The 21,820-nt window shown below is 36.9% G+C and overlaps 1 protein-coding gene across 1 annotated transcript in view; it reads right to left on the bottom strand.

The window, feature by feature from the left end:
* SLC38A11 (solute carrier family 38 member 11) overlaps positions 1–21,820 on the bottom strand; it is a 58,639-nt gene that overhangs the window by 14,825 nt on the left and 21,994 nt on the right. Inside the window, exons 8-10 of the mRNA XM_060178266.1 lie at positions 7,610–7,680; positions 6,859–7,020; positions 3,164–3,276 (exon numbers count right to left, since the gene is read on the bottom strand). Of these exons, the coding sequence (XP_060034249.1) occupies positions 3,164–3,276; positions 6,859–7,020; positions 7,610–7,680 (346 nt within the window). The remainder of the gene's footprint in view (positions 1–3,163; positions 3,277–6,858; positions 7,021–7,609; positions 7,681–21,820) is intronic.

The following is a 21,820-nucleotide window of genomic DNA, read 5'->3' as shown; positions in this document are numbered from 1 at the left end:
AGTACGAAAAAGACCAAAGAGGCAATAGTGAAAAAGTTTTTTATTAACCTTTATTTAGTTATTGGATAGAGACGGCCAGAAATTGAGAGGAAAGGGGATGTTAGGAAGGGAGAGTGACAGAGAGACACCTGCAGCCCTGCTTCACCACTCACAAAGCTTTCCCCTTGCAGGCGGTAACCGGGGGCTCAAACCTGGGTCCTTGCACACTATAACATGTGTGCTCAATCATGTGTGCCACTACCCATCCCTCAAAGAGACAATAGCAAAACAGCTAAGGAGAACAATTGCAAAGAGACTAAATAACATGGTGACTGTGCAAAGGACCAACAAAACACAGCTAGAAATGGTAGGTGTCTCATGCTGGGAGATTTTAACAAAGCCACTAAGTTGTGGTAAATATTTCTTAACATTCCCCATAAGGTGGATATTGTTTTAATTCTGCTAGTAAAACTACTAACTTTTGCTCACTTTCAGTTTTATAGTTGGTACTATCCACCTGAATATTATCTTATTTAAAATTCATACTATCCACCTGAATATTATCTTATTTAAAATTCATACTATCCACCTGAATATTATCTTATTTAAAATTCATTCTTGGGGTCAGTAAGATAGTTCACCTGGGACAGTGCTTGAATTGCCATATGTGAGACACTGCTGGTGAAACGTACCCAGTTTGAGACCCTGGTACACCACATGAAAGTACTATAGCACTGGAGAAAGTCTCTGTGCTGTGGTATCAGTATTTCTCTCTCTGCCCCTTAGAAAATTGACTGAGAACAGTAAAGCCCTGGATATGACAAAAACTAATCCTTTGAGGGCTGAGTGGTAGCTTATTTGGTAGGGAGTACAAGTTACTAAGCGAGAGGACCTGTGTTCAAACCCCTGGTCCTATTATGCAAAAGGAAAGTCTCACGAGTAGTGGAACAGTGCTGCAGTTGTCCTCCTTGTCTCTTATCTCCCTTCATCTCTATCTCTCTGCCTTTCACATTTATAAAAAAAATAGCTTTTGAAGATGATGGAGTTGTGGAGACACCAAGTTCCCATGATAATCCTGGTGGCAAAAACAAAACAAAACAAAAACACTTTGTTCTTGTGTTTATCTCTAGGACTTGACAGTGATAGAGGAAGAAGTAAGACAAACTTACTGGGGGTAGAAATGCTTTTTTGTTACCATTGTATGTGGGTGGGTGGTTATATTACCTAATAATAGCAATAGTTTGATTATGTTTATTCCAACTGTATGCATTTATGTGTTTTTATCTAGTAAGGAGAGAAAAAACGGAAGTGAATAGATTAGTATGCATATAAGGACCTCCTCTGTTACTGTGACAGAAATCTTGATTTAATTCTGTCTTCCTGCCATGGCAGTCAGAGAGGAAACACAAGTCCTCCACATTAAAGACACAACCTCTGCAGGTGAAGTGACTCAGAATATCCACCAGTAGTTCACCAGAAACCACATGAGAAAGCACCATCTGCTAGTGCTGATCTAGTCATCAGATATGGACGTAACATACTGGGCAGAAGCTGAGATAAAAATCATTTTCTGACTCCAACAATAGTTAGAAAACAAAATTAGAGGCACATATATATATATATATATATATATATATATGCCTCTAATATATATATGTATATACACACACACACACACATATATCACACACACACACACACACACACACACACACACACATATATATATTCCTCACACAAAGTAAATCTCAGTTCAGTCTACTCCCTGTTGGTATGCTTCTGGATTCTGCTTGTGAAGCCTTCATCACATTGGATTTGCTTTGTGTTGCTTGCGATGTGTTCTGTTTGCACGTCCACTGTTGGCTGGGGCACCCCCCCGCCTCCAGGATATTGGTTTGGCCCTTGTTCCCCCTGCCTCTGGGACATTTGGTTTAGTCCTCGGTGGTTCACGCTTTTTCCTTCTCCCCGCCCCCTATCATAAGTATTTCCTTTGTTCCTGACTCTTCTGCGGGAGGTGAGAGATGCAGGAGAGAATTGTGTTGTGATTAGAAGAGATTAGGTTGTTGGACTGCATCCCTGCTGGTGAATAAAGATTGAACTGCATTCTCAGCTCAGCCATGAGTCCCTGGTCATCTCTGTCTCCCGACCGCGAAGCAAGTCCCGGCAACTCCCCTGTCAGTTATCCATTTACAAATGAGGCTAGGCACTGACAGTAAGGACAGTACACACTATTGAGCATTTCCTTCTTCCATTTCCCTGTGTGGTTACTTAACCCCAGAACAGGCATAAGGCAAGCCTGGAGAAGCCTGCCGATTAGTTAGCATATTTAAAGCTCTGTAGACATTTCACTTCACACATTAGACCCATTCACAAGTACACTGGGTAAACAGCCTCTAGGAATATACCCCCCCCCAGACTAAGCCCTTTTTCTATGTGACTCCTGAAAGAACCACTGTAAAGTGGAATCCTGTTTTTCTGCTAACTGATACAGTGGAATTTTTAGCTGTCTGTGTAAGGAATTCCTGACAAGCCATGGTTTGCAACTTTCTTTATACAAAAAGAGTTAATTCTCATTTAACTAATCTTCATCTAGAAATCCAGAATGACTACATAATTAAAATCAGAGTAGACTTTATAAGAAAAGTAACATGCTACTTATTTATATTATTTCATATGTACATAAATATACAAATGAAATTAATCTACAAAATTAGTTATTTATATTGAATTTTGGCTCATTATGGAAAACAGATAATTCAGGGGTTTTTTATATTTACACTGATCAGAATCTGTTCCATAGTTACTTTAATATATATTATATTTTCATCTTGGTAAAAATTTATGGAACAGTATATTAAACTTTAATATTATTTCTTTGTAAGAATACTTTAAAAATATTAGGGTCTACTAAAGGCTGGTATTAATTTTGGAATGCAGTTGTAGAAATATATTTATGTTAATAAAAACTAAGCCATCAAACTTTTAAAAACCTATCTTGTAAACATTTAAACAACTTTTATCTTTAACCCACTGACAGATATTTCCTAAAGTATATTATATGTCACACACTGAGGAGTTTACAGTTTTTACAGAAAAGAATTCACAGAAATTGTTTACAAATCCTTCCATAGTGAGTGTGGTACAAAGTTCACCTAGGTAAAGTGTCAGGAAGGAATGTGCTTACCTCTCTAGTCACAAAGCATTCAATTGGATATGTCAAAATTACAGTGACTCCATAACAAAACCTCCCAAATGTTACCAGGTCATCATTTCTGCAATAATTTTCAAATAAGTCTCCTAGAAAAATCATACAAAATAGACTTAATAAATACCAAGTATTTGAGATTATAAGTGAGATAGTAAATATGTTCTACTTTAGTGAAACTATATACACTTCATTTAAATATCATAGAACAGATTGCCTAGTATATTTTTATATTCAATAACTATGTAATTACCGACTGACTTTAAAGCTAGTGCATGTTGCACTTGAAGATTAATTCACTGATAACAGCTTTTCTCTTATTTTTACTGTTAGTTTTGGAAGATATGCCTTAAACTTCTGATAGGAACTTCTGAAAAATATTTTTCCCATTGTCTTCTTATATCAGAATCAACTCCCTGAATTCTTGTGCACTGGCTTTGTTAGCTTGTTTCTGGTCTTTGTTTCTGCTAAGTAAATGACTTCATTATATATTTTTTTAAAGCCTGTTAAAATAAATTTCCCTTTGAAATGCTATTTTTAGATCAAGGACAATCCTGAAAGGAAGAGTAGACCAGTACATCTGGGGAGCTGAGTTTCCTGCATATCATGCTATAGAGTTTAATCACCAACTCAGGCCACAGTAAGAAATTCCAAGCACAAATTATCTTTCAAGGCATGAATCCAAGTATAAAGACATTGATTCAAAACTATGTGTTTCTGAGGAAGAGCATTGCATTTAATTGCTTCCAAATTAAATGATTGACAACATCTTCCCTGAAATCCGTTTATATTTAGAGACTGTATTTTCTTAAAAGCCTATGAAGAAATCCTGAGATTGTACTTGGCACAGATGCCTCGTAACCAAAGAAAAGTCTCCCAGTGCAGTAACAAAGAATATTTAGGCCTGTTTGTTTCCTAAATATAGTATGTTTACATTAAAAATTATATTCACATTGTTTAATTAGCCTGAATACTATAGAAAACTGTTAAAGAACAGAACAATAGTTCTATACTTTTTCTCACTAAAAAAAAAAAAAAAAAATCTAAAGAACCTCCCTTCTCCCAAGACTTACTTGAGTGATCCTTACCTCCTCTCTTCCACTAACTACAACAAATGTATATTACATGTGCATGTCCCATTGGGGCAGAAGGAAATTAACCCACAAAGCAAAGACCTTCTTCAAGGTTGGAATGGTTCTAGTACTCTGAGAAAAAAGTAGTGAATCTCCAGGCTCATTAACCTCCCCCCAAAATAGTCCATGCACATTTTCGCAATTCACTGGGAGAATGTCCAGAACAATTTAGAGTTCTTACTCTCAAAAGCTGGACTTTATCTAAGGGAAAGAAAAAGAAGCAGAGTTTTTCACAAATAAGACTAGATTCTCCTGAGGTAAAAATGGCCTGAAGAAACACCAGCCTTATCCCATCTTTAGTTTAAGTGTATTTAGGGGAAATTTTAGCTAAGGAAACACACAAATACACCAAAACCAAGTTGCCAGCAATATTATATAAAATTTAATTGTATCTATGAGCAGTTACCACTGACTGATAAGAACAGAAGGTAGCAGTGACCACTAAGGAAATGGTTTATGTTTTACTGACAAAGCAATTAAAAGTCAAGCTTTTGTATAAGCCAGTGACTACAAGCCATTTAGTCTTGGCAAACTATGTATCAATAGTGACACAAGGCAATGTTATGAAACTCCATTTTTATCATGACTTTCAAAGTCAGTTTTCTACCATACTCCAACAGAACATAAGTGTATTTTTAGTTTTGATGGCAATGGAATTCTGCTGATCACTCATTTTGAAGCATCTCTTAGCTCCTAAAAATCTCTTTCTCGCTCTCCCCCTATTTTATTGAGTAGGACAGTGAGAAATGGAGACAGGAAGGGGAAATACAGAGGGAGAAAGATGAACACCTGCAGACCTCCTTCACCACTGTTGGTCTCCCACCTTCCCCACAGGTGGGAAGCCCAGGGCTCAAACCCAGATCCTTGAGCGGGTCCTAGCACCACTTAGTGCTATGTGCACATAACCAGGTATGCCACCGCCACCGGCTCCCTGCTCCTAAGAAATCTTTGCCTACAATCATAGTCACTTGTAGCATCTATTTGAAACAATATTCCAGGGACTGTGTGGTGGCACACACATTACAGTGTGTGAGGACCCTGCTTCAAGTTCCCAGCCCTTACCTGCAGAGGAAAAGCTTCACGAGTGGTGAAGCAGTACTGCAGGTGTCTCTCTTTATCTCTCTCCAGCTCCTGATTCCCTCTTGATTTCTGTCTGTACCAATAAATAAATAAATGAATAGAAACAACATTCAAAAAATTCTACAGTACCTCAATACCACCTGAAAAATTAATCTAAGAGGTTCTAGTGGCTAAGAAACAGCTTCTCATGGATCATACCACAAATCACTTTAAGGGGTTAGGCAGCACGATAGAATAGAAAAAGGAAACTTAACAAGAAGTGAAAAGAGTTGTTCCTGGCTTTTCACCGGAGAGCTTAGGCAAGTGACTTCACTTGTCCATATTTTTTAACCTGGGCAAGACAAGTTATTCTTTACTTTCATGAGGCTGTTTTTTTTTTTTTTTTTTTTAAGGAAAAGTGAGATTAAAAAACCTGCAAAACTGTGAAGTATATGAATTACAGCATTTAGTAGGCTGTCAGAATACCCTTCATACTGTACAAAAAGGATGTCTGAGTGTAAGAGCTAAAGACAGAATGGAACACTTAGGAGTTGGAGCTGGGTTATTGGATGAAAAGAGCAGTATGTTCTGTGTGGGACTGTGAGGCAGGGGTAGGTGATTTGAGATGGTGGAGAGAATGGCTAGTTTTGTTGAGTTTATATTCTCTATATAAAGCCAGAATGGGACAACTAAGTAGAAATGCCCTCCAGGAAAGAAAGAATCTAAAAATGAAAATAGAAAGGTCTGAATTAGAGGTAAATGATGGACATATCCCAAAAAGTTGGTGAGAAAAAAGGCAACTTGACCAATCCAGTTAATGAGAGCAGGGACTGGAGAGGAGCAGGAGGGAGGAGATGTACAGATGAAAGAGAAAAAGCATCAACAGAATGAATGAAAATATGGTAGTACTCATTCTTCCACTGGAGGAAAGAAAAAAGGATCATAACTAATAAATGTTTCAGAGAGGGTCAAGAGAATCAGAACCAGTAAAATGATTATTAGCCTGGAAGAATGGAAGGATAGTGGTATCTCTAAAAGTCATGTTCTATTGGAATGGCAGAGAGGGAAGCAGAATTCATGTTCTTCCAACTGAAAGCACAGAAGGGAAGCAAAAAGATTACAGAAATAAGTTTTGCTTCTTTTAAGATCTATTTATTATGAGATAAAAAAAAAAGAGAGAGGGAGATAGACCCCAAAGTACCATTCAACTCTGGCACATGTTGGGGACTGAACCAAGAGCCTCAGGCATGCAAGTCCTGTCTGTACTCTACTGTTTCACTATCTCTCCAGCCACAGTTTTGCAGTTTAAAAAATAAACAATCAACAAGACAGAAACAGCAGAAAGACTGGAAGTAAGAATAGAGACTGGGTGGAAAATATACTTTGAAGTAGAGCACTGGGTAGAACTATCTAGAATGAGAAGCAATGCCATCAGTTACACATGAATATTAACATAGGAATGGATGGAATTTTTCATTTTACCTTGAGTAACGCCAGTAAATGTCAAGTATCCACATGTAGCAAAGAGAATACTGATGAATACAGAAATGAAGGTGGACACATGAATGATGTGGGACCACCTAGTCACTGTGGGCTCCTTCAGAGAACCGTAAATTAGAAAGCAGTTATGGTGGCAAATAAATGCTGCAATTAAAAAAAGCATCATTAAAGCAAGCAAACAGATATGTATGTTACCTTGGAATACTAATGAACTGAAGTTAAAATATTCTAGTTTGCTAGATATTACAATAATAATCGAACAGCTCTAGGAATAAGGGATTTTTGCCTACATTAGGCCTGTATGTTCTCTTCCTGTTAATCCATGTCCATCCAACTTTCTCTCACATTTTCTATTTCTTAACGACCTTTCCAATTTTAAGGGAAATCTAACCACCATCATGTTTTCACTTCATGAGATATGACAGAACAGCTTAAGACTTCCAACTAATTCACTACAAATTGTTTGCCAAGTTTTGAAGAAGTCCACAATACATGACAGGTTTTCAATTTAAGGATAAGTTGACTCTTTTGAGTTTTCTGCACAAAAAAGAAACTTGGACTAGTATGGAGCATATTTCAGTGGAATGTCAGATAAGTCTGAACCTAATTTTATGTTGGCATACTAGATCACATGCTGCTAATAGAAAACATAAAACTTAAGACACTTATTCTCTAGACATAAATATGAAAAAGACATCATATTGAGAAAGGGCCTTGGAAGCCCTGTACTCACCAAATGACATAACTCCAATAGCCTGTATAGCACTGGGTTTTGCAATTACCCAAGCATCTTCTGTTTTTGGTCTAGAAGAGAAATCAGCTAGTTTTATAAATGATTATACACAAGTGAGTGCAAGTATATCAGAGAGCAAAAAATGGTGCCACAATGTAAACTGTATATAGATCAGAAGTAATAAAATACCAGAATAAGGGATCCCATTAACCTTATAAACTTCTTTAGAATATAAATGTTATCTTTTAATTCCAGTCCTCTAAACTTCATGTCAAAACGTTGATTCTATTTTTATACATTTAAAATACTCATTGGTGGAAATGAAAAGTAAATTACAACTAATGGATGACTTTGCTCATAAGTGGAACAGATAAAGCAAATGAATTTGCTAAAAAACAAAACAAACAAAAAAGCCAAATAATAGTGACCAAACTGTTTCTTAGACTTAGAAAAATATAATGACTATCAGAGGAAGAACGCAGGACTTTAGTGGTGGTGGTAGTGTTTTACACACACACACGCACACGCACACACGTACACACACACACACGTGAAACTATACCTCTGAAGCTTATTACTTTGTAATCACTGTTAAATGATCAGTAATAAAGATTACCAGAGGTTGGGCGGTAGTGCAGCAGGTTAAGTGCACATGGTGCGAAGCACAAGGATCGGTGTAAGAATCCCGGTTCAAGCCCCTGGCTCCCCACCTGTGGGAGTGTGGGGGGGCGTTGCTTCACAGCAGTGAAGCAGGTCTGCAGGTGTCTATCTTCCCCCCCTCCCGTCTTCCCCTCCTCTTTCCATTTCTCTCTGTCCTATCCAATAACATCAATAACAACAACAATAACAGCTACAGAAACAATAAAACAATAAGGGCAAAAACAAAAGGGAGGAAAGAAAAAGCCTCCAGGAGCAGTGGATTCATGGTAAAGGCACCAAGCACCAGCAAAAAAAAAAAAAAAAAAAAAAAAACCACCAAAAAATCCACTGACTACTTAAAGTTGTGTCATTATTTAATCAACAACGTAACAACAAAAATTTGTCATGTACTCAACATATGAGAAGTATAATGTTACTGAAGCAGTAATGTTCATCAGTTAATCAATACTGCCCATATTTCCTTCTCACCCGTTCTCCCATAATTCATCATATCTGAGGGAATTTCATAGTTAATACCACAGGTTATCCAGGAAAATGGACACAAATACATATTGTTGAGAATGGATTTAGCAAACTACCCTATGTTATCTCAGCCTTTATAATAGCAGCTAAGTATAATTATCACAGCTTAGAACACTAAGAAAACTAAATGGTGGTGTTGACATAACCTGTCAGTCTTTCATGGTTAGTAGACGAGTAAGTTGAGATCATCTCCTTGGTTTGTCTACTTATGTATCTTTTCTATACAAAATTGTCATAGGCTTCAAATTCCCATCTTGAGATATATTTCTCAGTGCACTGAGGCTTTAGAAATATATGCAGTCTGCACAGCTTGAAGAAACCTGTTTCCTCTCAGAATTCAAATATTTTGCCAGTTTGCTTATTGGTGGAAATTGGTTTCTATCCTGATCACTGTATCCCTAAATATAGATACCCACCCCACCCCCCCCCCGCCGGCAACATACACTGATCTTTCAGCTCATATAATTACTAGTTATGTGATCTTTTTTTTTCTTCTTTTTTCCTCCAGGGTTATTGCTGGGCTCGATGCCTGCACCATGAATCCACCACTCCTGGAGGCCATTTTTTCCCCCTTTTGTTGCCCTTGTTGTTGTAGCCTCGTTGTGGTTATTATTATTGCCATTGTTGATGTTGTTCGTTGTTGGATAGGACAGAGAGAAATGGAGAGAGGAGGGGAAGACAGAGAGGGGGAGAGAAAGACAGACACCTGCAGACCTGCTTCCCCTGCAGGTGGGGAGCCAGGGGCTCGAACCGGGATCCTTACCTGGTCCTTGCACTTTGCACCACGTGCGCTTAATCCACTGCGCCACCACCCGACCCCCTAGTTATGTGATCTTAAGCAAGTTATTCAAGTGGTATTTTTGTTTGTTTGTTTGTTTGGTTTGTTCTTTTGTTTTTGCTTTGCTTTGTCTTACCAGAGACTACTAAACTCTGGTTTATGGTGATTCTGGGGACTGAACCAGGAACCTTGGAGTCTTGGGCTTAAAAGTCATTTGCATAACCACAGTGCTATCTCTCCACCCTCAAGTATTTTACTTGTGCTGTAAAATGAGAATAATAACCTTGGCACATAATTCACTGAGTGAGTGTGTAAAGAAAATAGAATATGTACAGTTTCTATTGTATATACTAAGTGTTCAATAAGTGGCCACTAGTAATCCCAGTATGTGTAGCAATAGTCACTACTATCATTTAATAAGAGGTATTAAAAGTGAAAAGGCATAGCCAACTGTGCTGAAACACAAAGGCTTGAAGGAGTCCAGATGAAACCATGAAGATAAAAAAAGTGGAACAGAAAGAAAAGTCCTAGGAAACATAAAAACACTATAAAATTAGGTATACTTTCGATAAGAAGATACATAAGTCCCTCTTATTTTGTTAAAATTACACACCAAATCATTTCTTTCCACATTTGAAACGAGCAGTTAGATACACAAAGGGAGGCCTGGCTGTCACAGGGCTTGCTGAGTGAGTGTGTGTGTGTGTGTGTGTGTGTTTGTGTGTGTGTGTGTGGTGTGTGTGTGTGTATGTTTAGTGGAAGCTGCTGCCACCTGCTGCCTCCACTACTCTTACTACATGATTACCACATACCTTTCAAATTCCAGTGATAATGGGGAATAATGAATATTTGTCCACAGGTCTGAACAATTATTTATATAACACAGCAGTAACAATTGTAGAAAGTTGAAGGTATTTATCTTTCAGATGTGTTTACTTAGGGTTGTGGTGGTTTCAGATATTTATTTCTTATATAAATAATGGAAAGGTAGGAGTTTTATTCTTTTATATTTCTAATTCCATTTAAACTCATCATATTCTCCTAATCCATATGGTTTCTTGAGAATATGCTTAGATAAGATGAAATGTGAAGCAGTATCTAGAGATAATTTTGGATTTTCACATTAATGATGTTGAGTTTACAAGATAGAAAATGCTAAACAAGCAAAAGATGTTACTGATAGGAAAAAGTGTGTTCACATTTAGAGTAAAAGACATTCACTATAGGCTTCTCATCTTTAATATAAATCAATTGAATTTGATTGGATTTGAAATATGACTGGTTTCATGAAAAGAGAAAAAGTTCCTTGACACATTTTATGAGTTTTCTGAAACCTTAATGCCTAATGTAGATGAAAAAAATAAAGTAATAAATTGTTCTGACTGTAGAAGCTGAAATAGAACATGAAATATTATCAAATGCAATCAACAATGTGTAGGGAAAAGTCATGACTAAGAAGAGTCTTCCAAGAATCTCTAATTCCATTTCAGGTGGTTCAATTCCTAACAAAGTCCCCAAATCTAGATATAGACCAAATCCCATGAGGTAGGATATATGTACATATGTATCTGTAAATTAGGTCAAAATATGAAAGCAAATGTGCACAGTAGTCTGCAGTGAGTCAATAAATGAAGCAAACAAGTAGAAAGACCTAAAAATAAACCATAAAGTTCCTAATGAAATAGTTTCTATTTAGAACTAGATACCCTCCTCACCTGCTTCATATTATACTTCCCTCAGTCACTCCAAAGCTAACCTTATTAAGGTAAGGACTACAAAAGCTGAATAAGGGCAAGAGACTGGCATACTTTAAGGATGACTCTTTAGTCACTATCAGGCCAGCCCATCATCTGGGGCTCTAGTCGGGGAGTCCTGATATTCCCACACAGACATGATGGGCCTAGACCTAGAATAGATCTCTCTCTCCATTGTCACTGGTCAACTCTATCAGGAACAACAAAATGGACCCCTTTGTGGGCCCCCATAGGACCCTGTCCTCAATGTGGATCAACAATGGTAGAGAAGGGAGGCTGGATAACATATTCTACCTACCATCTGAGGAAGATGGGTCCAGAAATTGGGGCAGCTTGGAATGTTCCTACTCCTGACCACAGAATGCGAGTTCAGACCTACAGGGATGCAGAGGTTACATAGGCTCCTAAGCTGAATATGGGCCCCAGATCAAATCAATGGAGTTTACAGTCAACAATATTTATATACCTTTCCCATATTTGGGAGCTACCCTCTTCCCTGATCTAGCTTTCTGTTCCTTTTCCAGCCATAACATCTCCCCAGATAATAACTTGGGTCCACCTGCATAGCAGATGTCAGGTTCAGGAAAAAAATAGCATAGTTATGGGCTCTTTGGAATATAACTAAAATATACTAGCTATTTTCAAAATGGAGACCCCAAATCTCTATCTGCAATATTCCAGTCTTTAGGTTAACAGTTAGTCAATAATTTGGCTTTATATATTAACTCTTTTTTCAGCCACCAGGTTCCTGATGCTACCATAATGCCAACCGGAATTGCATGGGAAGAGGACACCACCAATGTGTCCTGTAGCCCTGCTTCCCCAGAGCCCTGCCCCAATAAAGAATAAGAGAGACAGGCTGGGAGTATGGATCGACCCTCAACTCCCATGTTCAGTGGGGAAGCTATTACAGAAGCCAGACCTTCCACCTTCTGCACCCCATAATGACCCTGGGTCCATACTCCCAGAGGGATAAAGAATAGGAAAGCTATCAGAGGAGGGAATGGGATACAGAGTTCTGGTGCTGGGAATTGTGTGGCATTGTACCTCTCATCCTATGGTTTTTGTCAGTGTTTCCTTTTTATAAATAAAAAAAAAAAGCATGGTTCAATAGCAGACAAATCCACTAAAGTAATTCACATTAATAAATCAGTGAGAATAAACAGCTTATGACCATTTGAAAATATGTAGGAAAACTATAATCATGATGTATTTTGACAAATATGTTAAACCAGTTATTCATAAAAGAACATGCATTTAACTCGATAAATTATCCACCAAAACCTATAGTAAGTGACAAATTCAAAAGTGAAAAGTAGGTGAAGCTGGGTGGTGGCGCACAAAGCTGAGTGTACACATTATCATAAACAAAGGCACAGGTTTCAAACCCCAGTCCCTGCCTGCAGGGGGAAAGCTTCATGAGTGGCAGAGTAGTGCTGCAAATGTCTCTCTCTATCCCATTCTATCTCCTCCTCTCTAAATTTGTTAGTATAAATAAAAAATAATAAATAATAATTTATTTTAAAAGTGAAAAGTAGGGACCACCCAGTGAGTTCACCCAAAAAAGCATGTCTTACTATGAGCAAGCCTCAGCTACATAACAGCACCATGGTGTGAATCTCTCTCTCTCTCTCTCAAATGTAATAAAGTAAATACTAGAGAGGGATGCCCACTGTCACCAATACTATTCAACATAGAGTTGGAAATTCTTGGCATAGCAATCAAGCAAGAGCAAAGAATTAAAGGGATAGAGACTGGAAGAGAAGGACTCAAACTACCACTATTTGCAGATCATTCACATATATATTTTCAGGCAATATAGTAAGGTGTCAGGCTACAAAATTAACATAAAAAGTCCATAGTGTTTCTTCATGTGAACACTAAGTCAGAAGAAAATGAGATCCAAAAATCAGTCCCATTCACTATAGCAGCAAAAACAATAAAATATCTAGGAACAAGCTTAACAAGAGAGGTGAAAGAATTGCACACTGAAAATGATGAGTCACTATTCAAGGAAATAGAAAAAGATACAGAGAAATAGAAAGATATCCCTTGTTCATGGATTGGCAGAATTAACATCATCAAAATGATATACTACCCAAAGCCACATACAAATTTCATTGCAATCTCCATCATAGTCCCACCGAGATTGTTTTTTTAAGAGAATAGAACCAAAGCTACAAATGTTTATCTGGAGCCATAAAATACCTAGAACCACCAAAACAATCTTGAGAAAAAGAACAGAACTGAAAGCATGCTCTAAAGTCTTAAACTATATTAGGGGACTATTGTAATTAAGATTTCCAGGTACTAGAACAAATACAGACACAATGACCAATGAAATAGATTTGAAAGCCCAGAAATTATCCACTCACACCTATAGACATCTAATTTTCTTTCTTTTTTATTTCCTTATTGGGGGATTAATGGTTTATAGGTGACAGTAAAATACTACAGTTTGCACATGCATAACATTTCTCAGTTTTCCACATAATAATTCAGCCCCACTAGGTCCTGCTCTGTCATCATGGTCCAGGAGCTGAATCCTTCCCCCAACCCAGAGTCTTTTACTTTGGTGCAGTACACCGACTCCAGTCTAAGTTCTGCTTTGTGTTTTGCCTTTAATTTTTATTTTTCAACTTCTGTCTATGAGTGAGATTATCCCACATTCATCCTTCTTTTTCTGACTTCTCTCACTTAACATGACTCCTCCTAGCTCCATTCAAAATGAGGCAAAGAAGGTGAATTCACCTTTTTTTTTTTTTTGCTTCTGGGGCAACTAATTTATTTAAATTTTATTTATAAAAAGAAAATAATGACAAAAACCATAGGATAAGAAGGGTACAACTCCACACAATTCCCACCATCAGAACTCCTTATCCCATCTCCTCCCCTGATAGCTTTCCTATTCTTTATCCCTCTGAGAGTATGAACCCAGGGTCATTATGGGGTGCAGAAAGTGGAAGGTGTGGCTTCTGTAATTGCTTCCCCGCTGACCATGGACACTGATAGGTTGATCCATACTCCCAGCCTGTCTCTCCCTATAGCTGAGTAGTATTCCACTGTGTATATATACCACAATTTACTTAATCACTCATCTGTTGTTGGACACTTGGGTTGCTTCCAGGTTTGGTCTGACGTATAATTTTCAACAAGAAGGCCAAAACTATTAAATGGAAAAAGAAGAATCTCTTCAACAAATGGTGTTGGGAAACTGGGGTTATGAAACATGTTTATGAAGAAGAGTGAAACTAAACCATTACATGTCACCAAACACAAAAATAAATGCCAAGTAAGTGGATCAAGGATGTGAATGTTAGACCAGAAACTATCAAATGCCTAGAGGGAAATATTGGCAGCACTCTTTTTTAATACAAATTTTATAGGCATATTCTATGATACAGATCGATTTGCAAGGAAGACTAAAGCAAAAATAAACCTGTAGAACTACACCAGTTAAAAATTAAAAAGCTTCTGCACAAGAAACCCAAACAGACTCCTCACAGAGCCAGAGATCATTACATGTCATACATCAGACAAAAGGTTAATAACCACAATATAAAAAGAATTCACCAAACTCAGCAAAACAACAAAAAAACCCTAAAATGAGGAAAGAATATGAACAAAATATTCACCAAAGAAGAAATCCAAAAGGCCAACAGACAAATAGAAAAATGCTCCAAGTCACTGACTGTCAGATAAATGCAAATAAAAACAATGAGATACCATTTCACCTCTGTGAGAATGTCATATATCAAAAACAACTGTAATAATAAATTCAGGAGAAGTTGTTGGGGGTAAAGAAACCCTTCTGCATTGGTCCAACCCCTGTGGAGAACAGTCTGGAGAACTCTCAGAAGCCTAGAAATGGACCTACTCTATTATGACCATGCAATTGTTCTCCTGTGGGAATATCCTAAGGAACAAAACCTATCCAGAAAGATAAGTGTATACTTATGACTATAGCAGCACAATTTTTAGTAGTCAAAATATTGAAGCAATCTAGGTTTCCAACAACAGATGAGTGGCTGAGAAAATTGTGGCCTATACACACATATTCATTTATTAAGAATGATGAACTCACCTTCTTCACCTCAACTTGGATGGAACTTGAAGGTATCATGTTAAATGAGGTAAGCCAGAAAGAAAAGGATGGATATGGGATGATCTCACTCATGGACAGAAGCTGAGAAATAATAACAGAAATGGGAAATGCAAAGTAAAATTGGACTGGGGGTGGGGTGGGGAGCTTTTAGGTCTTGGTGCATTTATGATGGAGGAGGACCTAGGCTGGAGGATAAAGAATTTCACAAAAATATGAGAATATTTTATACATGTACCAGCAACTGTATTTACTATAGGCCATTAATTTCCACAATAAAAAATAAAAATAATTTAAAAAATAATGAAAGGCAAATGGAGATGGTACTTCTCCAGCATATATATTCAAGAAAGTTATATCTAATGTACATTAAATAGACCTGCAAATCAATACAAAAAAAGATATTCTAATGAGCATTAGATGATGGTTAATGGACAGAAAAGGCTTAAAATATGTTACAAAGTTTTAAAATATCCCTAGTAATTAGAGAAACTCATTAAATCCATCAAAAACATTTTAAACGCCAGGAAAATAGCACAATGATGATGCAAAAAGCTTTCATGCCTGAGACTCAGAAGTTACAGCTTCCATCTCCTGTACCACCATAAACCAGAGCTAAGCATTGCTGAGGGAAAAACAAACAAGCAAACAACAACAACAAACAGAATAGAAAGGAAAGGAATGGGGGGGGGAAGGGGGAGGGAAGGTAAGAAAACAAAGAAACAAAAACACAACTATCCAGTAAGCCATTATTTCTCCAATAAAATGATGTTAAAAACACTTTTGCAGGGGCCAGGTGGTGGTGCACCTGGTTGAATACACATGCTATCACAAGGTCATAGGTTCAAGACCCTAGTCCTACCTACAGAGAGAAAGCTTCACAAACATTGAAGTAGTGCTGCAGGTGTCTCTGTCTCTCCCTACCTCCCCATTCCCTCTCAATTTCTCTGTTTTTACCCAATAAATAAATTTTTAAGAAGGAAAAAAATTTACATTTAATTCAACACACACACACACACACACACACACACACACACACACACACACACACCATGGCACTGTTCAACTGTGGTTTATGATGGTGCAGATGATTGAACCTGGACCCTTGGAGCTGCAGGCAGGCAATTCACTTTGCTTAGCCTTTATGTTGTCTCCCCAGTAGAAGGTGAGTTTTCTTCTGAAGAAAATGCAAAATAGGGAGCTGCACCTGCAGAGGGAAAAGTTCACAATCTGTGAAGCAGTGCTTTAGGCATCTCTTTGTCTCTCTCTTTCTCTGTCTTCCTCTCCCTCTCAATTTCTTTCTGTTCTATTAAGTAAAAAATAAAGTTCAAAAAAAAAAAAAAGAAAAGAAAATGCAAAATAAGGACTACTCTTCAATTTTCTCCCTCTTTTCTCTCCTCCCTCCCTCCTTCCTTTTTAAAGTTCTTTTGCTGCTACTATTGAAGTTCATTTCCCTAAGGAACTAAAGCAAAGTGGATTATTGGAGTGTGTCTAGTTTTCCTGTGAAGTCCACAAAACTCTGAAATGTTGCAGCTGTGGTCAGTGGTGTCTTCGGAGTTAATGTTACTGGTGAATTACAGTTTTGTTTTTGCTTTTTTACTATCATCTTTGGGTCCTGCCTGCCTCTTTCATTTAATGTGATTATTTGTTAACTATAGATTAAACTGTGGTTAAAAGTACCAATAAATGTATTTTCTTTGTGAAATTTTCATCACAAAATAACTGACTGGCTTTGGAATGACTTTTTTTAATAACAGTGATCTCAGTTAACTTTATTTCATATATTCACTAGAAGTGTTTAGTGTGAAAATGAATGAATGAGTGTGGAATAGAGTAAACAATGTTAAATGATAATTCTTCTCACATTCCTTATGTTATCATTAAAATAGCAATAGTAAAAAAAAAAAAACAGCAAGAGTAGGCTAGGGAGATAGCTTAAAGGTTAAGCAAAAAGACCTGCATATCTGAGGTTCTGAAATCATAGGTTCAATTGCCAACAGCCCCATAATAAGCTAGAGCTGTGTGGAGCTCCTGTAAAAAAAAAAAGTATATATATATATGAAAAATGGGGCTAGGTGGTGACACATTTGGTTGAGCACATGCTACAATGTGCACGCTGAGCACACACGTTACTATGCGCAGGGAACCAGGTTCAAGCCTTTGGTCCCCACCTGCAAAAGAAAAGCTTTTCAAGTGGTGAAGCAGGACTGCAGGTGTTTCTTTTTCTCTCTCTATCACCCGCTTCCCTCTTGATTTCTGGCCGTCTCTATCCAATAAATAAATAAAGATAATATATATTTTTTAATTTTTAAAAATAAAAAAGATTAAGTAAACAAAACAAAACAATAAACAATTTGGGAGAAAGGACATGCAAGATAAAAAACACAATCATCATCATGATATTCATATTCTTCTAGAGGATGAAGGAAACCTGTGGAAGGCAAGATAATTACTTGAAGTTAAAAAGTGATTAATCTCAGCAATATGTACAAACATAACTAAACAAGTAGCCATTCAGTCGATGATGAAACAGATGAAGTTGTTCATTTAGGCTTTGATATTCATAGGAAATACTCACTTTACTATCTCATACATCAACTTTCTGCATAATCAGGTCTACCAAACTGGAGCCACTTCCAACTGCACCATTATTTACACAATCTCAGCAGGATTTGGAGTTGTTCATCTAGCTCCAGCATTTATTATTATCTTTCTTATCTTAGCCATCAGTCTCCCCAGCTAAGCTGAAGCTCAACTGCGGTGATAATAATAAATTTTGCCTCAGTATAGTAGATGCTACTACCAATTAGAAGATAATTAAATACTCCCATAAAAAAAGAGGGCACTTATTAAACCTTAGGATATTTGACATCTAAAATGGATGGAGAGGCAAATTCCCTGATTACTTAATCACTAGATCACTCAGAATAATCACTTGAAATTTTATCAAGTGTAAATTAACCTTTTACATTTTTAAGCTATCTGCATATACATATGTAGGAAAATGATCAGGGTTATTTTTTATTATTTTTTGTTATGTGAATTTTCAATTATAGAACAAATTTCTTTTCGTCAGTGTTGCACAGATAAAATGTCTTCCTTTTGTATTTCACTTCAGAGAAATATCACAAAAGAATATGCTTGTATTCTACTGTTGACATTGGTCAAATATAAGTTGAGTGACACTTAAGTTCATTTCACCAATTTACTTTTATAGTTCTATTCAAATTTCTACCCATTTTAAAATTTAAGTTCACTTCTTGAATACTTAGTTTTTCCTTCCTATTGAGAGAGGCTGCCATACTTGATTAGGGAAGTTAGAGTTTCAGCTGAAAAAAAGCTGTCGTCTTGAATTGAAGGAAAGAGCGCACATAATTATCAACTGTCTTATAAGTTTTTTGGTGTGTGTGTGTGTTTCAAGCTCTCTCTTGTAGTTGCTTATAGGAAAGCAACTAAAGGTAGTCTTGAGTAATGGGAATTTCTAGCCCCCAATTTTTAGTCTTCTTGAAATGTTTCTGATGCTTTGAAAAGTGCACACTCCACTGTTATAAAGAGATAAATTTAGTGGGGCTAAAGCTAGATAGAGACCTCTGCTGACTTGTCTCACAGATGATAACACAGTCACTGGGATGACACCATGTGGATAAGTTTTTTCTTTTTTCTCTTTTCATTCAAACCCCCAAAAAATGATCTTTAAATCTTTAGGTCTGCTATTGGATTTTTTTTTTTGAATTCTTCTTTTATAAGCACTGGCTAATCTACATTATTACATATATCCACATGTATGTGTTTAATGGGAAAAAAAATCAGTCTCTCCTGATGTAATCAGACCGAAAACATAGCAACTTTGACTAAATGCATAAATAATAGGCAGAAACTAGGGTTGCAAGCATTGTGTTTTGGCAAGTTGTAGTTTGACTAGTTAGCAAACTATGAGATCCATCCATCCAACTATGAGAAATAGGGGTGAATTTGAAGGTCCCTCTTTTGTCAATATTATTACAAAGTATCCATCTGACTCTCCACTGGAAAATTAATTCCAGTACTTTATTTACCTTCATTCCCCTGTCACGTTAAAATACAGTCATAGAAGCACTTCTACCTCTGCCATGTTGGTTTACAGTTGCCATGACAGTCCACCAAGAGATAAGACTCTCCATTTCGAAAAGTCCCCTAAACCTTCTCATAAATCTAATAAGTACCACATCCATAGGTTAAAATGTCATGCCCTTAACTCCTAGAACACTAGAAATAAAATGAATCAAAGAACCTCAGGAACTATTCACCCTCAAGAAGTTAGGACACTTAGTTTTGTTTTGTTTTGTTTGTTTTCCTTTTTCTTCTAAGCTCCATAAAAAGGCTAAACTCAACATTAAGCTGAACATGGTCAAAAAAACCCAGAAGCAAGTATCAAAGAAACTTGTATTCTCAAAACCAATCTTGAGAATTTCATCTAATTTTAGAAATTACGTTATTTAGTATGACTGGAGGAGAAATAATAACATTTTTAATTTTGAAAGTTGGGGGCCAGGAGATCGTTCATTGGATATAGAATATACTTTACCATGCATAAGGACTTGAGTTCAAACACCCCTTTCCGCCACCTGAAACAATATGCAAATGGAAGCTTCAGAGGCAGTGGAGTGGTATTATGGTGTCCTCCCTTTTCTCTCTGTCTTTCACCTTCCATCTAAATAGGAAAAAGAAAAAAAAAACCTGTGGTGTTTGGAGTTTGGTGGAATTGTACAGGCATGAAGTCCCAGCAAAAGACCCTGTTGGTAAAGAAAGAAAGAAAATAAAAGTATGTTGTATATAGTAGAATAGGAAAAATAATGTGAAAGAGATAAATGCTCATCTCCTACATGACAAGACAAAAATGAGGACCCAGAAAGAGCAGTAACAAGAATATTTCCTACAGGTAAAAATGTAAATATCAAATGATATATTTGCAATATGAGGATTTGGAAGGAGACTGTTCTGTTTCATTGTCAGTCAGTGATTTATAATATTTTAGTTTGCAGAAAAATATGTAAATGAATTCTTTTGAGAAAGAATATATTCAATTAAAAATATATTGGTAAGAAGCTGGACCCTTTCAATGTATTACAAATCTTCAGACAGGTCATGGCAAAACAATGGAGGCTGACTATAAGAAACAAATAATTTGAGGAATATTACTTTCAAGTGTTTTACTACATTTTAATAGGAGCAAAAATAGAGACTGACTTAATAGCAATCTGCAGCCTTCATATAGCAAACCCTTTCAAGGGAATGGTTGTTTCCTTATGCTGAAAAAAATCCATAAAAATGTTTATTCATATAGTTTTAGAATGTCTTGTATTATGGGTAAGGGAAAGGGCATGAGGAAGTTCTATGGAGTTAAATTAATTTCAAGAAACTATCTCAGTTTAATCCTTGGATTCAGCACTTCATTCTATTTTGAAAGTCAAACCCTTCATTATGTCTACAACTGCTAAGTAGTAATAATAAACAGCAATGTTATAAGAAGCAAGTCCTACCAAATATATCTCCAGTCTTCATGGGTTTAGGAAGACAAGACATCAGGGAGATTGCTTCTGATCTCTAGAACATCAAACCTCAGTTCAGGAAGATTAAACATCACAGCTCACTGAGGTACCTGCCCACACTCTTTCCTGTTAAACACAAACACCTTCCAGATCACACAACCTCAGCAGAGCCTGCATTTTCATTGAGAGCCTTACATGTTAACCTTGTCAACCAGACAGATCTGAGAGTTAAGAGCTCTGACTGGCACACAAACAAAAGACTGCACATTTCCTGTCATACCACAAGCTATTAACGATATCCACAGATCTGCCCACTTCCCCAGCTTGGCTGTCAGCTGACATTTTTCTGCCACTTTCTCACTTCCAGCTCCCTTTTCCCCTGACTCTGTGGCAGTTGTAGCTGACATGGACATATACAATTGTTCAGGAAAATACTGTTTTGGAATTATGTTAAAAATCAAAATTAATACTTTTAAAAGATAAACTTTATGTGGAGTAAATTTCACTCAAAATTAACATAAGACTCAGTATTTTTGCCAAAGTATTTTTTTTATGTGAATCACTGGAAAAAGTTTGCTCCGTTGGGCACCATACATTGCAAATACTTCCCTTTGCCAACTGAGACAACTATGTTTTTTTTTCTCCCATTTTAGTTACAGTTGTTCAGTAAATTATTTCATTTTATCGTATTTATTTATTACTGGATAGAGACAGAGAGAAACTGAGAGGAGAGGGAGAGAGACCTGCAGCTTTACTTCAACACTTACGAAGCTTTCCTCCCATAGATGGGGACCAGGGGCTTGAACCCGGGTCCTTGTGTACTATAGTGTGTGTGCTTTACCAGGTACACCACTGCCTGGTACCCTT

Source organism: Erinaceus europaeus, chromosome 18, assembly GCF_950295315.1.
Source record: "Erinaceus europaeus chromosome 18, mEriEur2.1, whole genome shotgun sequence".
NCBI classification, from domain to species: Eukaryota; Metazoa; Chordata; class Mammalia; order Eulipotyphla; family Erinaceidae; genus Erinaceus; species Erinaceus europaeus.
Note: the sequence above shows the minus strand (reverse complement) of the source record. Positions and strands in the feature narration are given on the sequence as shown.